The sequence below is a fragment of the Ipomoea triloba genome, chromosome 1 (assembly GCF_003576645.1).
Source record: "Ipomoea triloba cultivar NCNSP0323 chromosome 1, ASM357664v1".
Taxonomy (NCBI): Eukaryota; Viridiplantae; Streptophyta; class Magnoliopsida; order Solanales; family Convolvulaceae; genus Ipomoea; species Ipomoea triloba.
The window spans coordinates 2,119,942-2,139,240 of NC_044916.1; the positions used below are offsets into that span (position 1 = coordinate 2,119,942).

General features: G+C 32.4%; 3 protein-coding genes across 4 annotated transcripts in view; 2 read left to right on the forward strand and 1 right to left on the reverse strand.

Annotated features, from left to right (window-relative positions):
- The window catches only part of LOC116027718 (peroxisomal membrane protein PMP22-like), a 4,519-nt gene extending 1,601 nt beyond the window's left edge, over positions 1 to 2,918 (forward strand). Inside the window, exons 2-7 of the mRNA XM_031269442.1 lie at positions 79 to 177; positions 1,386 to 1,487; positions 1,763 to 1,838; positions 1,964 to 2,034; positions 2,129 to 2,214; positions 2,599 to 2,918. Of these exons, the coding sequence (XP_031125302.1) occupies positions 79 to 177; positions 1,386 to 1,487; positions 1,763 to 1,838; positions 1,964 to 2,034; positions 2,129 to 2,214; positions 2,599 to 2,650 (486 nt within the window). The 3' untranslated portion in view covers positions 2,651 to 2,918. The remainder of the gene's footprint in view (positions 1 to 78; positions 178 to 1,385; positions 1,488 to 1,762; positions 1,839 to 1,963; positions 2,035 to 2,128; positions 2,215 to 2,598) is intronic.
- Positions 1 to 19,299, forward strand: part of LOC116027221 (sterol 3-beta-glucosyltransferase UGT80B1) — a 713,221-nt gene that overhangs the window by 445,197 nt on the left and 248,725 nt on the right. The gene's annotated exons all lie outside the window — the stretch shown is intronic.
- On the reverse strand, positions 4,950 to 9,531 carry LOC116027455 (S-type anion channel SLAH1-like). The gene is made up of 3 exons (XM_031269097.1): positions 9,042 to 9,531; positions 5,932 to 6,336; positions 4,950 to 5,297 (listed from the first exon to the last, which is right to left on the reverse strand). Exons 1-3 carry the CDS (start codon positions 9,492 to 9,494, stop codon positions 5,040 to 5,042), a joined length of 1,116 nt encoding a protein of 371 aa, XP_031124957.1. The 5' UTR covers positions 9,495 to 9,531; the 3' UTR covers positions 4,950 to 5,039.

Below are 19,299 nucleotides of genomic sequence, written 5' to 3' on the forward strand. Positions count from 1 at the left end.
TTTTTTTTTTTTTTTTTTTTTTTAAATTGGAGCTTCAGTTTTAATCTATTGAAATGGGGAATGAATTACCCTTTGCAGGCAATAACTGCTGGAGTGTTGTCAGCAATCAGTGATATAGTGGCCCAGAAGATCACTGGCATTCAGAAGCTTCAAATCAAACGTTTGATTCTCAAAGTGGTAAATTTTTTGTATCCATTTTCTTAGTATTTGTTATGTGCTGTGTATCTTTGTGTATACTCAGTTGTACTGGTTTGTGTCTGGATTTCCAGTGGTATAGCAATTCGCAATCCGAACTTGTTAGGCAGGTCCACGATCCCTCGATTCCACGAGTTACTTATTCCCCCGGTGCCAAACTATATGTTATCGTACCTGAATTCAACTCGCTCATTCATATGCAAACACACACACACACACACACACACACAGTGTGAAATCTACTATGTGCAGAATTTTATTGAAAGTTACTATCTTCAATTTTTGTCAATGTAACATCGTATGAAATTTCCCGTAATCCAGAGTGTTTTGCCATGTTTTCGGTTTCGTATGCTACTGTTTTTCTCCAGCGGGGTAAAGTAGACCGTGGCCCTGTTCAGGAATTAGCTGTTGACGGGTAGATATTCTATTGGTTTTTAGAATTAGCTGTTTGGCTTAAACTCTACCTACCGATTATATCAACTTTTTGATCCACCAATCCTATAACTATGGTTTTAAAAGCTAGTAGCTTTGTAAAGAAGCTCTTTATCAAATGGGACCAATAATATTGCAGAATTTATTATACTTCAATGAATTGATGGGGCTTCCACTAGCTTTTGGACATGTGGGGATAAAACCTTTTAATTAATAATTAATATAATAATATACATATATACCACAGTCTAAAGCAGATGATATTTCCTATCGTAATAAATTGGGTAAATTTTGGACAGTGCTTGTTTTAGGATTGATAGAATTGTGGCTCCTCACTTTCTTGCACTGTTTTGTCGATTTTCTTCGTTAAAGTTCATGACTTTATGGCTATAAGCAAAAATAGTTGGACCGTGCTTTATACTTTTATTACAGCGAGTTTTAGCCTGTAGATTGAGTTACAGGGTAAATGTGATTCCCCAAGTTTAGCCCAATATTGATGCTTCCAACATCGGGCTTTGGAGAAAGCTTTGAGAATAGATGTCATTTCTAAGATTTAATATCTTTTTGAATTGATTAAATTGATTTACTATCTTTTTTGAAGATTATTTTTCTGACATGGCCATTGAATATTGTTTAGAGGAAATGTCGAATTCCTTGCATACATTACATATTCCGGCACATACAGCAACCAAAAGAAAAACGCAATTGTGTGCTTCTGTAAATTCTTGTCTCCGTTTTTCTAACTTTGCGGTTTTCAGGTTTTTGGTTTTGCATATCTTGGACCATTTGGGCATTTTCTTCATATATTGCTGGACAAAATTTTCAAGGGCAAAAAGGATACTAAAACGGTTGCTAAGAAGGTAAACAATGCTTCTTTTGTCCACCAACACCCCCCTTCCTTGTGATTCATATCAACCTGTGGGTAAATAAGATACAGTAATATCGAGCCAACCTATAGATACCTCGGGTGGATCTAAATTTCCGTTATCATAGAATTTTCTATTTTATTCTAACAGCTATAATAGCTTGCATTATATCTGATAAAACAAAATTAGCTTTGTTTAATAGATTTGATTTTTTTAATTAATTAAGAGCGTGGCCAAGTATCTCGAGGTGGTAATTTTAATGTTTTCAGGTGGTGCTGGAACAAGTGACATCGTCCCCTTGGAACAACTTGCTTTTCATGCTATACTACGGATTAGTTATCGAGGGTGAGTGCACAATCCTATCTAAATGAACTCAACTTGTGAAATTTTACTTTTAAGTTTTAACTTTATTAGCTAGAGAACGTACTAGAGGTTTTGCCTGAACGAGATTTTGTAATTAACGTTCACAGGAAGACCCTGGATTCAAGTGAAATCTAACATTGCAAGAGAGTATCCGAAAGTCCAGTATACAGCATGGACGGTCTGTCGGTTTTTTTTTTTTTTTTTTTTTTTCATATAATTATCTCGTGTGAAAGGATCACGTGTGCTAATATACCAAATCCAAATACGTGCAGTTCTGGCCGGTTGTGGGATGGGTGAACCACCAGTACGTACCACTCCAGTTCCGAGTTATCTTTCATAGCGTCATTGCCTGCTGTTGGTAAGTTCCTTCTCCCGACATAGAACTGTATGTATTCCATTGAGTTAATACCTCCAATGATCCTTTGAGTATTAGCGATTTACCAGCTGTGGTCCCTCGACTTTTAATGACCTCCAATGGTCCTCCAAGTTTTAAAAAATAACCACATGCGGTCCTGTTAGGACGTCTCGTGGTCATTTTAAACTCGGGTAATTTAACTTTTAAGAATTAGGACCACGGGTGGTTACTTTTTAAAACTTGGAGGTCAATTAAAAGTCGAGGGACCACAGCTGGTAAATCGCTAATACTCGGAGGACCATGGGAGGTATTAACTTTATTCCATTAGCTGCAACTCTTTTAACCTTTTTCATTCCCGGCCACGGTGTCTCTTTTCCTTCTTTCCAGGGGGATATTTTTGAACCTGCGTGCGAGGACAATGGCAATCAAGAAGGCTTGAGCGTACCCGAAAAAAGCACCACCTGGCTACCACTCTCCTATGTAAGTTCAGTAGCATTGGATATCGTCGTAGCGTGATCTGTTGCTAGCCCGGGTAGCGACAACATTTGTACTATAAAACGTTATATGTTAAATATCGTCCATTCGGTTTGATGGTAGTGAAAACATTGTATTTGATGAGATTATGGTTACAGGATTCATGCTTTAATTTTCCATTGAAATGAAATCCTTTATTATGGCCTAATAATAAGTTTTAGCAGTTTTGAGAATGTGGTTTTGAAATCCTTAGCTTGTATATATCTTATGCTTCATGTGATTAGTTGTGAATAGGGAATTCAATTCATCGATAATATTCACATTCACCGCGGCCATTGCACAGGACCCATAATACATATGCTCAGCATGCGTTCTCTCCAAATTTCTATATGAAGCGCATTAACTGCCTGAGAAAAGGATTTTTGGGACATTACACAATACTAGCTAGACCTAAACTCGGAAACGTCACATATTCAGCTACTCGAGTTTACAACATACCTGTGTATCTGTCACATCATTTTGACGCAATCTATCTTTTTTCTATATATAGAGGAGAGAATTTATGTGAGAATTGAACATGCTCTAAGGTAAAAACTGATGGGTGATATGATCAATTCATTTAGGTAGATTAACGGTTGAGGGTTGCTGAAAAGTAAAGGGAAAAGGAGCATGGTTAGGTTTATAAATATTGCGAACTTGAAAGTTTACATTAATGCATAATTGTATAAAAATTATGATGACAATAGGTCATGTAATATTGTGTACCTAATCCTCTTTAACCCTAATAAGGCCAGTTCAAATAGTTTATAACTGCCCTGGTTTAGGACAAGTTTGAGTAGGAGAAAAACAATACATGTCAAAAGTTTGGATAGTAGAAAGTACATGTACCTAGTGATATATATAGTACTCCCTCTGTCCCATTTTACCTGTCCTATCTACTATTCATTGATCAAACCAACTCTTTCTTTTTTGCTTATTTTCTTTAGTAATTTTTTATTATTTTTAAATTTAATTTTTTGTGTTTAATAGTTCTAAATATATAAATTTTATATATTAATGTTAAACTTAATATTATGAAAAATTGGATTAAAAATTACTTCATTCAAGCATCGTTAAACGAACCAGACAACCATTTTGGGACGGAGGTAGTATAAAGTAATTTATTCTGTACAGACTTAACTCACTAATTTAGTAGGTAGTATTTGAAAGAAGAGACTAAGGTTCAAACCTCGACAAAAACAGTATACGAATTATGCTTAAAATAGACAGATTTCTTGTGCATTGAAATCGACCAAAGAAGTATAAAGTAATTCAGTTTTGAGTTCGTGAATAGTTTAATGCTCCATCTCTAATAAAAATATCCATTGCTCAAAAGTGTACCTACTTTGAGAATACTTTCTATTTTACTTTTATTATTAGAACACCTATTTAATTCTCTGCCGCAATTTACCAATTGATGTTCATCTAAATGGATGACGGTGATGCTACCCACCTACTCACGCAGTATATAATTAGCTTGTCACTATGGACAGCTTAGTTGATCACAAGGGTAAAATTTAAAAATATATATATATATATAATTAGCTTTAAAAGTAGGTGTTACATTGTAAATTGATAATAATTAATAAGTTACACTTATTAAAAGTAACCTTATATCAATTTAGTCTAATATAAGTTTTAACTTTAAATTTAAGAGACTTTAAACATTTTTACTCTAAAAGTTAATAAAGAAGGTAAACTATAAGATGTACTTCAACGAGCTCACAAGTCCATATACTAGTGCTCACAAGTAAATCATGGAATCTGCTTAAAAGGGCTAACAAGTCCATACACTAGTGCTGACAACACGCCAAATATATACCTCATTTAAAAAAAAAATTGGTAAGATTTGAACTTTACACCTTATAGCTGCTAGCAAAGTAAAGTTTATGATCTTATTTTGAATTTGTTGACCGGTATGACTTTAATCTAATATAATATTGGTAAATTGGTCTAAACGTCACCTTAATTTCGGAAGCTTCTTTTTTTTTTTTTTTTTTTTTTTAAGAATTTCGGGAGCTTAAACTTTTTTTTTTTTAACTCATTTTGTTAGTACTTTCAAAAAAAAAAAAAAACAACTCATTTTGTAAGTAATTCCTCACATTGTACCTGAATCAAATGATGACATTTGTACTATTATTATGTTATATTTCAACTCCATGCATTCATACTCACAAATTATATTTGACTTCCATGTACTAATTGATCCCTAACACCCGAGTTAATTAACTAAACCCGACACAATTTTTATTATTTGTAAGAAAAAAAAGTTGAAACAAAAAAGTTTTAACTTGTTACACACAAAGTGATAATTTCTACTTAGAAAAATGTAGGCAGGAATCATTTTGTCGCAAGAGCCTATTAGCATTGAGAACTGTGAAAAGCAAGAGGCAGACGAAGACGATGACGGAGATCGCAGAGAGCAGAAGCATCAAGGTCGAGGCCGCCATGGATTTCACTTGACGAGCATAGTGTGTTGAAGCTAACGCCAAGAATGTGAGTGGAAATGAATATGCCCACCATGCTATATTGAATCTTCTCATTGACTTCTTGAATAATGTTGGCCTGCAAACCTGCCCCAACCCGGCCCCCACAATGGTAAAATAACTTATCATCATTTGCCATATCATGGAGTAAAGTGAGGGAGTAGAGTTTAGTATGAACTCGAGTGAAAATGTCAATTTCGACAAAAGTTAACGAGCCAAAGTAGAAAAAAACTATGAATAGTATTAGGGGATAGTCACATATAGTCCATTGATTTTTGTGGTATTTTCACTTATAATATAATCCTTGACTATCAGTTTTTCCACTATTTATCCCTTGACTTGAAAATTTTACTATTTAACTCCTTTTGACGAGTTTTTCAACCACATATTACTTAAATTAATTGTTGTCTGATGAGTTTTTCATCTATAATCTTCGACAAACTATATATTAGTATTTTGACTTTGAGTTTCTTATTACTTTTAGTCTTTTGATAAACTTTCTAGCCAAACACTACATGTTTATTTCAAGTGATCTTTAGCTGAAAAACTTATAGGAAAGATTAAAAGTGATAAGAAATATAATTTAAAGTCTAATTATTAACAATGAAAAACTAATAGTAACCGAAAATTGTAAGTAAATTTGTCACAAAATCAAGAGGTTAAAAGTCAAAAAAATTTAAAAATAATCCTAATGGTATTATTGAATTGAAGTTGAACTTACCAAAGATGTGAAGAGAAAGATGGAGAGAAAAAAGAGCATTTTGGAAGGCATGTCAAAATTCCCAGAAATTGAGCTCCAAGCCAGGCTACCCATGCTCGGAGCGGCGACGAACAAGAAGAACACCGGCCGGAGAGTGGCCGGAAGGCGGTTGCCGCCGGAGAGGCGCTGGTAAAGGGTGATGAAAACCACCAAGTAGTGACACATGCCCAGAGTAAACATGCACACAGCGCTCTCTTTCCAGCCCATATGACTGGCCGCCCACGCGCCGGTCAAGTTCCCGAACACCGACATCTGAGTCGTCGGGTTTGCCACCATCGACAGAAACCGCTTCTCCGTCGTGAACCACTGCCCGTAGATTTTCAGGTCAAGAATCACCACCGGCACCGCCATCACCCACCACAATACCTGAAAAAAGTTAATCAAATTAGACACATAGAGAGGGACTGAGGGAGTATTATCTTTTTTAGGTTATTATGAGAAACATGATGTGAGCTCTGAGAGCCGTGTACTGAATAAATATGATTTCTTGACTCTAGTAAGGAAAGAAATAAAATAGTCTAGATTGACAATAGATTGATTTAAATAAAAAAAGTCAATAATCTTCCATTCAATTACTATATCACATAAACTCATGATTTTTAGATAAGATAATCATACCTCACCCATTTTGTCACTCTATCAAAACTATTTTCTTTTTCTTTTTGTATATATGTATATATGATGATTTTCTATATATACCATCGGTATATAATATTTTAATTTATAATCAAGCCTCTTTTTTTTTCGCAAATTATACTGTGGACCATGGTCATGGTTGATACTGTAGTTGTGTTGAAAGGAAACTGCAGTTGCATAGAACAGAGATCGTTTATCCGTTCAACACAACTGCAGTATCAGTTCAACACAACTGCAGTTCTAGACGGATGAAACGGCTTCTGTTCCGCGTAACTGCAGTTCCCTTTCAACACAACTGCAGTATCAGCCATGACCCACCATGATCCACGGTATAAGGACTGTCTTTTTTTCCCACTGATATTAACCCTATTTGGTAAATGGTTGTTAGTTGATTAGGTTAGATGGTATAACTAGTTAATAACATTAGCTAAGTGTAGAAATGTGTTTAGTAAATTAGCTGTGAGCTGATATTTGTTTAGTATAATTTCTTTTCTCAAAAAGCTAATTGAAAAAGTTTCTTTGAGTAGCTTTTTGAATTTTAGTATTTTGAAGTTATAAAAAGCTGATTAACCAAACATTTATGTGTATTTTTTAATCAATTCAAGTCAAACAACAAATAGTGGTTAAAAAAGTCAAAATTGACTAATAAACTAACTGTTTTACCAAATTGTTGACGTAGTTATGTAGTGTGTAATTTTCCGGTGCGTAATACATAATAATCATAATTGCATGCATGCCATATGTTATAACATAATAAAACTAATTATGAATCATACATATACCTAGTAGGCTTAGTAGCTAGCTCTCGTGAGAGCTTGTGGATTAATGCCATCCATCTAGAATGATCACTTACCAGGAATTAAAAAAAAAATGAGGAAAAACATAATAGCATTTACGCAATTACCACGATGTATTTGAAAACACTTGATAGTATATTGATCTACAATTACTAATAATAGTGCACACACATGAGCTGAGTGCACTATTATAGATATTGAGTCAACCGTCAGTTATCCGCGTATGCACTATTAAACGTTTTGAAATGCACCATCGTAATTATAAAAATGTCATTACGTTTTTTCCTCAGTTTTTAACCTTTGATCAGTTTAGATGAACATATGAGATTAGATTGTACATTTTCACAAAGCTACTAGTTCTTATATGATCCTGACGATATATATATATATGTGTGTGTGTAAATGGTGGGTTAGGTGAAAGAGTGTGTATAACCTAGAAATTCAAATCCAACATAACCCATCACTCATGACTCATGTAAAATTTGTATACACACATCTGATTCACAATCCACCAATGCTCAAAACACTTGTCCAACACTCATCAAACTTGAAGTGAATACCTAATATGCTAGGGTAATAGGTTGGCATATACTTATTATAATTGAACTTATACAATTTATAATCCTACAATATTGAAATATGTAATTGTTTTTTCTTTTCTTCACACACAAGAAATAATAGCAATATGAAAAAGCAAAACAAAACGAAACAAAATTAAAATTCAATACTAGCTCCAAAAGGTACACTTGCAATCAGCGATATGATTTGCCGATGAAAGAATTTGACCTGACGTGAGAATCTTGTATTAATGAATATCGAATTATTTATATGTAATTTTTTTTATTCACACACAAGAAATGATATAATATGAGAAAAGAAAAAGAAAAAGAAGCCAATATATACTAGCTCTAAAATGTAGAGTTGTAATTGGGTGCCATGTTGACAGAAGAATCCCACCTAACTTGTAATCTTGTAGTAATGAATATCTAATTATTTATATTTAATTTATTTTTTATTTTATTCACATAGGAATTGGAAATATTAAACAAAAACAAACAAACAAAACAAAACAAAAATTCTATACTAGCTCCCAAAGGTAGGGTAGTAATTGGTGGTACACCAATGAATTCTCCCACCTAACATGCTATTGCTACCATGGGTAAATGATCAAACTTTAAACATTCTAACCAAAGTTAAAGATCGGTACTACTTGACCATAAAGGCTTGGGCAATTGCAGTGATTCTTTATTTAATGACGAAGGAAACTCGCAATCACTCTACTCGGTAGTATCTTGTGACACTAGCCAACAAAGACCATATAAAATGTAAAACTGCCTAAATTGTCACAATTGACTGATTCTAATCAAGAAAGTCAATAGAATATACTCTTGACTGAGAGTTGAAACCAGGTTAACTGTCTCACTAACTAGAGAATAATAGAAAATATTTGCATATCTTAAGTAGTGATGCACTTAGCATGCTTAGTACCTCTATTCATTATATTTCAACCGTACCGTACCCCATGCAATCAATCACAAAAGTTTCATGAAATATGGGCAAAATATCATATCATCACATCAACCCAATCCCAAAAATCACAACCTAATCAAAACATACAAAATCGTCACCATAAATTACCTGGTAAGAGCTTGTTATTCCCAAGACTGTAAACGGGAAGGATTGCAGCAAGAGCAGCCATGAAACCCAGGGAGCAAAGAAGTAATTGACGCCAACATAGTTACAAAACTCCGCTTTCACCAACGAGAAATGGAAAACGCACCTCAAAGCGTAGAGAAATGAGAGCAAAAGGAGAGTGCCGAGAGTGAGGCACCACAGGAGCATAAACGTGGTTGAAGTGAGAGTATGATAGATGTGATAATGGAGACTCGTGGTGGGTTTGTAGAAATGATCGGTGAGGGTTTTCCATAGAATTGCTTGGCCGCCCAAAGAGAGGCTGATTCGGAAATAGCCGGCGTGAAGATTTGTCAAGATGGAAGGTGGCCGTCGCCGGGAAGATTTCGTCGCTGTTTCTAATTCTTCTACGTCTTTAGTGACGATCTTGATGGCGGATTCGGGTATTTCGTCGCCCATTTCGTCGTGGCGTCTGTGAATTATGATAAGGTGACGATTTTTTTGGGGACGACGAATTGAATTGAAGTTGATGAATACTTCGTATGTATTCTTATGTTTGGTTTTGGTCATTGGGTTGCATGCACGATGCTTTTAATTTATAGAGGCTCAAGAAGAGTCATTTGTCCATACAATGGAGGGAGGAGTCAACTAGTCAATGTCAAGGAAATGATGAAAGAATAATACTATCTTATTAATATATAGCTTCTAGATTGGAACACGAGTAGGGGTCGGTGAAATATAATTCTCGTACTTGGATGGGTGTCACCCCAGGTACTTTTCGTCGTCACCCAACAATCCCCTTCTGGCTACTATCAATTGTTAGGGTAGTAGTAAGCTAAGGGCCGCGTTTAGATGGTAGGATGTTGGACTGGATTGGACCCTCCAAGTGTTCAACACTGGCGCAACCTCTCCTTAGGGTTTGCGGGCTATTAAAAAATGAAACTTTTCTTTTTGCCCGCATGGGCAGCTCAATTAGCTAGCCACACGTATGAAGTTTGCGAATCTAAGAACTAGGGTTCGAGTCTTACAGGCGGCAGTGTGGGAGCAACTTCTTAAAGTGAGGGGACTCCTAAGCAAAGGTCTAGCTTCTGTGTTCAGTTGAATTACCCATCTTTCTCATATGCTCTGTCGGGTCGAGGTGTGGGGCCTTTGGAACTGGGGATTCAACCTTTTAGAAGAAGAAAAAATAAAACTTTTTATGAAGTTTTTGTAATTTTTTAATTTTCTTTTTGGGAAAAAACATTTCTGAACTTTAATTTGAAAATACTCATCCACGAAAGTTTCTGTACATCAAAACTCATAATAAAATTAACTCATTTTTAAACAAAACATGAGTATATATAGAGAGTTTTTTTAGCGAAAAACTGTTGCCAAAAAAGAGGAGTCACATAGTGTGTGCATGCGTAGATGCAATCCATGCCAAATATGGAGTACAATACACAGCTTATAATATAAGTATGATACTTACGGAAAATTAATGTCGTTTTCGTGACTATTGCAGATCATTGAGAATCCAATCTTCATCTTATTTTATTCTTTAAAAGAACAAAATAGCTTTCACTACACTAATAATTTTTTTTCAATACCGAGGAATTCACAGTCATCACTCAAAAGTGTGTAACTTTAAATCGCTCCTGTATAATAGCATGCAAACTACACATAAAAAGTAAATCGCATTAAAAAAAAAAAGAAAAAAAAACTCTGCCTAGTTGTTTAATTTGGACTATCTTTTTAAAAATTATTATATAAGATTATAAGTACAAAATATAAAATAAAAACATAATAAATTCTTTTGTCAAAATATAGTGCATAAAAATTCAACAAAGAAAAAAAATACAATTCAAAAAGTAATTTAAAAGTGACAATTTTTATGCATATTTAGATACAAATAAAATTATTCACTAAAATTTTAATCTCAATTATATTTCTTAAGGGTAACACTTGTGTGAGACCATATCACAGGTCTCAATTCGTGAGTCGAATCGAATATTTAATTAATGACTCGGATCTTTAACCTCATTAAAAAAAAAATCCGACTCGTCTTACAAATTTAAACCCGTAAAACCATCTCACACAAATTTTGACCTTTTTTTTTTAAAACTTTTATTTGCAATTGTAGTTAAAATCAATCTATAGATTCTAAAAATATAATTGTCAATTATAAAAACAATATTATATATATATATATATATATATATATATATAATATTTTTTTTTGAAAAATTGAGAGTCATGTATTATCGCCCTAACATTAGAAATCTATTTATGATAAATTCAATCAAACAAATATTAACAAAAATTAAACTTATAACTTTTTAGTATAAAAATCTACTCCTCTATGCCACTACACTAATAAGTTGATTATAGAAACAGTGGGGAGAGATAATGGGATCCTCAAATGAAATGTCGAGTCAGAGAATGTTGTGTCCAAGAAGGGGGAAAAAGATAAGCCGATAAGGTGGTAGGTTTAGTTAGTGTAAGACCCAATATTTGCAGTGGAGGACAATGTACATATAATATAATCTATTATATAATATAAGAAGTATATGCAATTGGCTGCTTTCATTAATTATAATAAAAGAAAATTACATTTGTAGTCCTTCAATTATATCTTATTAGTCATTTTACTCCATAACATTTTACTAATTTTAATTTAATCTATTGACTAATAAAACCATTAATTTACATTAGTTTTTTTTTTTTTTTTGAATACAACTGACCCTATTACATTGTAATACTTTTCTCAACCTGTTGAAGCACAAAGAGTCAATTTCGATATCTCCTCCACTGAGACTTGAACTCATGACCTTTCATTTGAGGGAGGCCACTACATGCCATTTGAGCACAAGGTGCTTGACTACATTAGTTTTATTTAGTTGTATAATTTATTAAATTACTTCTTTATAATTTTTTCAAGTTCAGTATTTATTCACAAAATAGAGAATTGAAAACCTAGCTTCTTAATTCATTGAATTTTTCCTTTCTAATTGCAGTAAGTAGTTCCTTGTTCTCATATATATATATATATAGGTCAGGTTCCCGTGTGGACAGAGTTTTTCGTGCGGCTACTCACAATTAGGTACACATAAATACACCACAAAGTGTTCGGAAATGCATCATTTGGTAAGGTACATTTTTATAGTAGAAATGTGAAAAATTAAGAAGCAATTTCAGCAGATAGTAGTTAATCTGAAAAAATTTAACGAATTTGAAGTAATTTAAGAAAAACTACTACGATATTTTGGTAATTTTCTCTAATTTTTAAAGTGCGCTTCGTAATGCTATAGAGTGTAATGTTTACCACTTAACAGTATAGGGTGCATTCATAGAAAAACCTAGATGGACGGTTAATATTGGTTCTTAAAATCAAATAAAAAAAATTACTTTAAACTTTAAAAGGTGAACCACAAGTGTTATGTGGTATACTGGTATAGTGTTAGAAAGTGCACTTTTAAGGGAGAAAATTATCGAAATATCATTGTCTTTTCTCTCTTTGCTCTAGATTCCTTAAATTCAGCTAGATGGACGTTAAATATTGATTCTTAGTTTTCTCTCGAGAACAATGATCGATCTTTCTCCTGTATAGGAGGGTTCAAATGATAACATGCTTTCAAGTAAAAAGTGAAGACTAATATGATCAACTCATTTAGGGTAGATTAGCGGTTTAGGGTTGTTAAAAAATAAAGAAAAATGTGGATGATTAGTTTTATAATATTGCAAACTTGAGAGTTTGCACTAGTAGTGCAAAAAAATTATGAATGACAAATACTTAGTTGTCACAATTACCATACTATCTATAACAAACAAATGTTATCACAATTATCACAAACAATAATGTCAAATTATTTTTTGATCACAAAAAGGGTATATTATTTGTGACAAAATTACGAAGTGTAACAAAAGATTTGTCACTAAATGTCTTCATTCTTGTGGTGCAAAGTTAATTATCCTTAAAAAAAATTAAACTAAGTAATGACACAGGTTCGGGTACCCTGTGGGTACTGGGCAGTGTCAAATTAGTTTGGCAAAATTTATTTATTTGCACATACTATGTTAATTGCAGACACATAATATAAATGTCATTTTTTATCAGGATCCACAATGCAAGGTGAATCATGATCCATGATATAATTTGTCATAGTCTGGGATAGGGAAAATCATTGTTTTTGTCTCTCAATTATTTTGCAACTGTCAATTTAATTCTTAATTTTAATTTGCTCGAATTGACCCTCCAATTATTTTAAATTTCGTCAATTAAGTTCTCTTGTCACTATTCCATCAGTTTGCCATTAGTTACCAATTCAAAACAATAGCTAGGGGATTTAATTGACGAAATTTTAAAAAATTAGAGGGTTAATTTGACCAGGTTAAATTAAAAATTAGAGATTAAATTAACCAAAACAATTAAGGGATTAAAACAATGATTTTTCCTTTGGGATACATACAACAAACATTTACTTAGATTTAGGACGGGTTTAATTGGATAGGTCTAATTTCTAAAGTTATTCAGTTTCAAGTTCAGAAACGAGTCAACCGTATTTGAGCATATATATAGGCTCTGTTTAGCGGAGCTTATTTAGGAGCTTATAGTTTATTTTAAGCTACTAATAAGCTTATTTAGGAGCTTATAGTTTATTTTAAGCTACTAATAAGCTATAAGTTCTGTTTGGTAATGTTCTCAAAATAAGCTAGTAGCTTAAAATAAGAGTTTATTTTGAAACGCTACTTGGGGTAGCTTTTCAAAAATAAGCTAGTAGCTTTAAATAAGAGTTTATTTTGAAACGCTACTTGGGGTAGCTTTTCAAAAATAAGCTAGTAGCTTTTTAACTTTTTTCCATCTTTATCCTTATTATTTTAAATAAATGACATCCTTTACCACTTTCAATTAAAATCCTTTTGACATTTTCTTTTCATTATGTTTGGTTGTAATTTCAGTTTGACATTTGTGTTTGAACATTAATTTTTGTATGAAATAATCTTATGAATTATAAACATTTTTTTTACTTTATATATTTTCAAATACATGTTCTTACTTTATATTTTATTTAAATATATTGATTTCATTATTTTATATTTTAATATACAAACAAACCTATTCAAATTTAAAATTATTTAAATTGTATGAAGATGTCCTTTTTAGTCTTTTTACCTTTATCAGTTTATCAAAAAACTAATTTTACCAAACACTTTTAAGCATAACAGCTAGTTTAACAGCTCTTCAGATTTCAGCTTCGAGCTTATAGCTTTTCAGTTTTCAGCTACTTTTCAGCTTTCAGCTACCTTTTCAGCTAGGTTTGCCAAACATAGCCATAATATATAAACATAAATGCGTAATTCAACTATCAGTTTAGAATTTTAGTTGAGATAGAACACATGCTTCAATTTGATATCAGAGTTAACTCTACGTCAAAGGTCATGAGTTTGAATCTCGGCGTCACCCGATAAAAAAAGAGATTATGGTCCACGTGTTGCTGGAATACCATAAAAAATAATCAGCCTGCACACGTGAGGTGACGTATTGAGCATATATATAATATATAAATATAAATGTACAATTTAACTATTAGTTTAACTTTTTAGTTAAGATAAAACACATCCTTCAATTAACCGTCGCTAATAAAAATATCCAAAACTCAAAAGTGTACCTACTTTGAGAATACTTTTATTACGGACGGAGTACTACAACTCCTATTTGTCTGCCGCATTTTACCAATTGATGTTCATTTAAATGGATGAGGGTGATGCCACCTACTCACGCAGTATATAATTAGCTTTAAAAGTACAGTGTAAATTGATAATAAGGTGTTTGGTAAATAGTTGTTAGTTTATTAAGTTAGTGGAATTGATTAGTTGATAGTATTAACTGATTGTAGAAAATATTTTAGTAAATTAGCTGTTAGTTGGAATAGTTAATAGCTTATTACATGTAAAGTGCCTTTCCAAAAAAACTGATTAATCAAATACTCATATTTGCTATTTAACCAAGTCAATGGCCAACATACCCCCACAATGGTAAAATTAATTAGGTCATGACCATGCCGATTTGCTCGATGCAAAAAGTATACAATTTATTTTGGAATTTTAAATCTCGTTAACTCTACAAAACTTTTGTTTGGAGGTCATAACTTATGTTAGTTGTGCAAAATATCAGATATAATGTGAGTGTTTTTTGTACTTTTGGTCATTCGACTTTAATTTTGTGTCAACGTAGCCCGCGTGAGCTTAGCTCATTGATTCTGTGGTGTTGGGGATTCAACCTTTCGGGATAAGAAACTATTATATCAATGAGAACTAAATTACATAGAAATAACAAATTAAACTTACTCTGATCTATGTGGAGATCGACTCCTCCAAGTTAAACTAACGTAACATGTCAAAACTATTGTTATTACTTATTAGTAGTTCCTACCACCACACTGTGGACTCCTTGTTTAGACCCTGTTTGATAAATGACTGTTAGCTGATTGGGTTAGAAGGTATGATTAGTTGATAATATTAGATGATTGTAAAAAAGTGTTTGGTAAATTAGCTGTTAGCTGATATCTGTTTGGTATAATTTTTTTTCAAAAAACTAATTGAAAAGGTTGTTTTGAGTAGCCTTTTGAATTTTAACATTTTGGAGTTACAAAAAACTTATTAACCAAACGCTTATATTGATTTTTTAACCAAATCAAACAACTAATAGTGGTCAAATAAGATAAAATTAGTTGATAAGCTAATTATTTACCAAACTGGCCTTCCTCTTTAATTTGTATGTATTTTATGTAATGTGAATTATATTAGTGCATGTTCTTTGCCCTTAATTGATTGGTGCTTAGCTTAGCATCATCCAGGGGTGTGGGAATTGAACCCAATGAATAGAGACCTAACCCCTTTTACTTTGAACTTTTTTTGGGACATATATACGTGGTCCAATGATGGGGTAACAACATCTCCAAGGACGAGCCTTGATATTTAGAAGATGGAGTAAGTAAATTTTGTCACATACTAATACAACTATAAGACTCCAAAATAACAAAATCCCTATCGAGTATAAATATGCCACTTTAATTAAGGTTGTAAATGGGATTAACCATTCCGTAGAGCACAAAAAATAAAGATAATCAAATGTAACGATCACCTAGGCACTTAGATTTATTACAGAGCACTGCCTCATTAAGAAAAATAACAGTTATATATGAAGAGCACCTCAAACTTATAGAGAAGAGCGTTGTAGTTATTATAAGCTAAGACTCATTGTACTGATTATTATAGCCGTTGTATTTATTAGCCTTTGGCCTGTATAAATATTAGACTCCTATCCTGTGATAACATGGGACATTCAAAATCTTGTACTCAAACTATCATCAATACTATTATTTATTTACTATTTTCCGTAAGTATATTCCGGTAACTTTATTACCATAAGTCATAGTTGTTATTCAAAATCTTTTAATGTTGATTTTTTTAATATTTAGTTTAATTTCTAATCACCGATAAAAAAAAAAAAAGAATGTGTTAGTAATCTAATCCATCAAATTTTAAAAGGTGGTTAGTGTTATCAACCATTTTTGACTGGTGGTTAGTAATAAGTAATAACTATTATAAGGATTTTTTTTTATTTCCGAACTTAGATTACCATTTTCAACCAAAAGTCCTAAATTCTCAATCACTTTTAATTAAAAAAAAATCATAGAATTTTCAATTTGCTCCTTTTTTTCTTTTCTTTTCTTTTTTCAATAGGGTCAAATCCCTCATGGGCTAATATATTATAGGGAAGGGTTTTCCTATCCGGTCCTCAACCCCAACCTCAATCTATAGTGGCTTTTGACATTAAAAAAAAATGGTATTTTCTTCTATCATAGAGTGCATATATATATTTGATATATTATTTATATAGTATGCATGGCATCTTTTTTTTTTTTTTTTAATAATATAAAGATGGTACTCTTTACATACCAAACACGCAGACGTAATATGGTTTAACTAAGATAATGTAGTGTGCAAAGCCAATAAGGTTGGTGCACACGGAGTGTAAGACCTAATAACACCAATTATGTGTCTTCATCATTCTCCATTATGCTTTCTTTTGCATCTTCTCTCCATGAGTCTTCTTTTAATATTATAACTTTTATCTATTTATATATTATACAATTTAAAGGAAAATATTAGGGAAGATCGATTATTGGATTGTGATGATGATAATGGAGGGTGATGGTGAATAAAGCTACAACTTGGTAATATTTTGCTCACTATTTATGTGTGCATGGGTGGGTTTCAACTTTCAAGATATTTTTAATGACACTTTATATCTCTGTTGGGAGTTGATTTCGAAGGTCGAGTCTAGCATCATGTCATCGAAATATGATGTTGCTATACAAGTATAAGAAAATAAAGTTATGCATTCATTACTAGTTATAAGAAAATTAATTTTTAATATATTTTAATATTTATATAAAAAAAATAAAAAAAATAAAAAAAACCTCCCCCGCCCCACCCCTCTTCATCTACGGCAAGAGAGAACATTTTTAAAAGAATTTGTAAAAGGTTATCTCCACATACATTAGTGAACAACTGGTACTACATGGCATTTTAGGTTTAATTGAACGATTTTGGATGGTTCAAAGATTCAATTGTATTTTATTTTTTTTTAATTAGAGGATCCAATTACAATTTTACTTGTAGTTTGATGGTCTATTGAGACTTATTTCATAACATTAATTAGATAAAATGATTCAAATATAAAATATATTATAAACCAAAATATATAATATTTATAGTAAATTCCAAGATAGTCCTCAACTTTAGGATGGAAGTAAGGAGTATAATGGGACAAAAGTGTACATAATAATTGGCTAATTAAATAGCCATATTTTTATGAAGCTAGGGATAGACCTCCTCTTTCGCGTACCTGCACAATGCATGCATGCATGGCCGATCCATTGCCCTCAATAATAATAGGGGCCACTTCACATATATCCTCGTGGATGCAAAAGACAAACTCACTCGCTTCACGACTTTCACAGTTCGATTACACAAGAATTGTTGAGTTGAGTCACGATGATTTAGCAACCTTTTAATTGGAAGAACTAGTCTGTGGTGTCTACAAAGAGCTACCCCATAAGAGGGCGAAACTCACGTAATACCACTATTAGGACTCAATACTGTATCCTATTGGTTGGTAGCAAATAAAAATGTTCTTTAAAATACAAGTAAAAAAGAAAAAAATAATTTCTTTTTTGAAGATAAAAAAATTAAAATACTTTTAATAATTACTCAATTTCTTTATTCAAAGAATCGCTTGTATGTGGCTTATTCTTCGTTAAAGAGTTTCTGGACTAAAATAGCTTGATATCTTCAATAGAAGTGATTTTCAGCTACTAATTATTCTCGTCACGGCAGAAAATCTATCTTGCAAAAAATCAACTTCATGAAAATTTCCATTGTTGCCCCCATTTGGCTCCCACTATATATATCACCATTCCTCTTCAAATCCTAGCAAGGGTGGCAGCTTGGGAAGACCAAATAGAGTTAAAAATTTGATTCTTCACACTCTAAAGGAAGACGGATGGATCCTCGCACCTGGAAGAGTAGAATCTCAATTCGATTAAGCGAGAACAGAGGAGATTAGGAACTTCAAGTCACAGTAAAATGCGAAGGAAAAACTTGGAAGAACATCATTTAATTTGGGAAATCTCTTCCCTTTTCTTTTACCATTTTTTTTTTTGGTTTCTTGGGCCTTCCTTAATATTTGTGTAATGAAGACAATATTAGCCATGGTGGGCTAAATTAAAGTTACTTTGAAATTTTTGTGTGAAATGTGGTTATGAACCTATGTGCCTTAGCTTGTTCTTAAATTTCTCAATGAAATATATATATATATATATATATATATATATATATATATATATATATATATATATATATATATATATATATTTGAGTTTTATATCTTGTGTTGCAATTGTAGTTTATATTATTGAATACTTGTAAGGATCCAATCACCCAAATTATATGTTTCATTGCTATATTTGTGCATTGATGGGAATTAGGGCATAAATTAGAGCACTCACAATTGCACTTGGCTATTGCACCTTGGGAGAGGACATTTTGGCTAAGAAATTTTATCTTGATTGCATGTTCTTGTATTGTTTGAGTGGTTATCTCATGGGAATGAATATATTCACTCACATTATTTTGGGTTGGAATTATGGGAGTAATTCATCTTCTTTGAATGCAATCTTTCACACTTATTTAAGACCAAATTATTTTATTTCACCTTAGA

What these genes read in the sequence shown, in the direction of transcription:
- LOC116027455 (XM_031269097.1), bottom strand. Translation starts at nt 9,494, where the DNA reads ATGGGCGACGAAATACCCGAATCCGCCATCAAGATCGTCACTAAAGAC. An exon ending in GAATAACAAGCTCTTACCAG is followed by an intron (nt 6,337 to 9,041) that starts GTAATTTATGGT and finishes AACTTTTTTCAG; the next exon opens with GTATTGTGGTGGGTGATGGC. An exon ending in TCTTTCTCTTCACATCTTTG is followed by an intron (nt 5,298 to 5,931) that starts GTAAGTTCAACT and finishes GGGTTGGGGCAG; the next exon opens with GTTTGCAGGCCAACATTATT.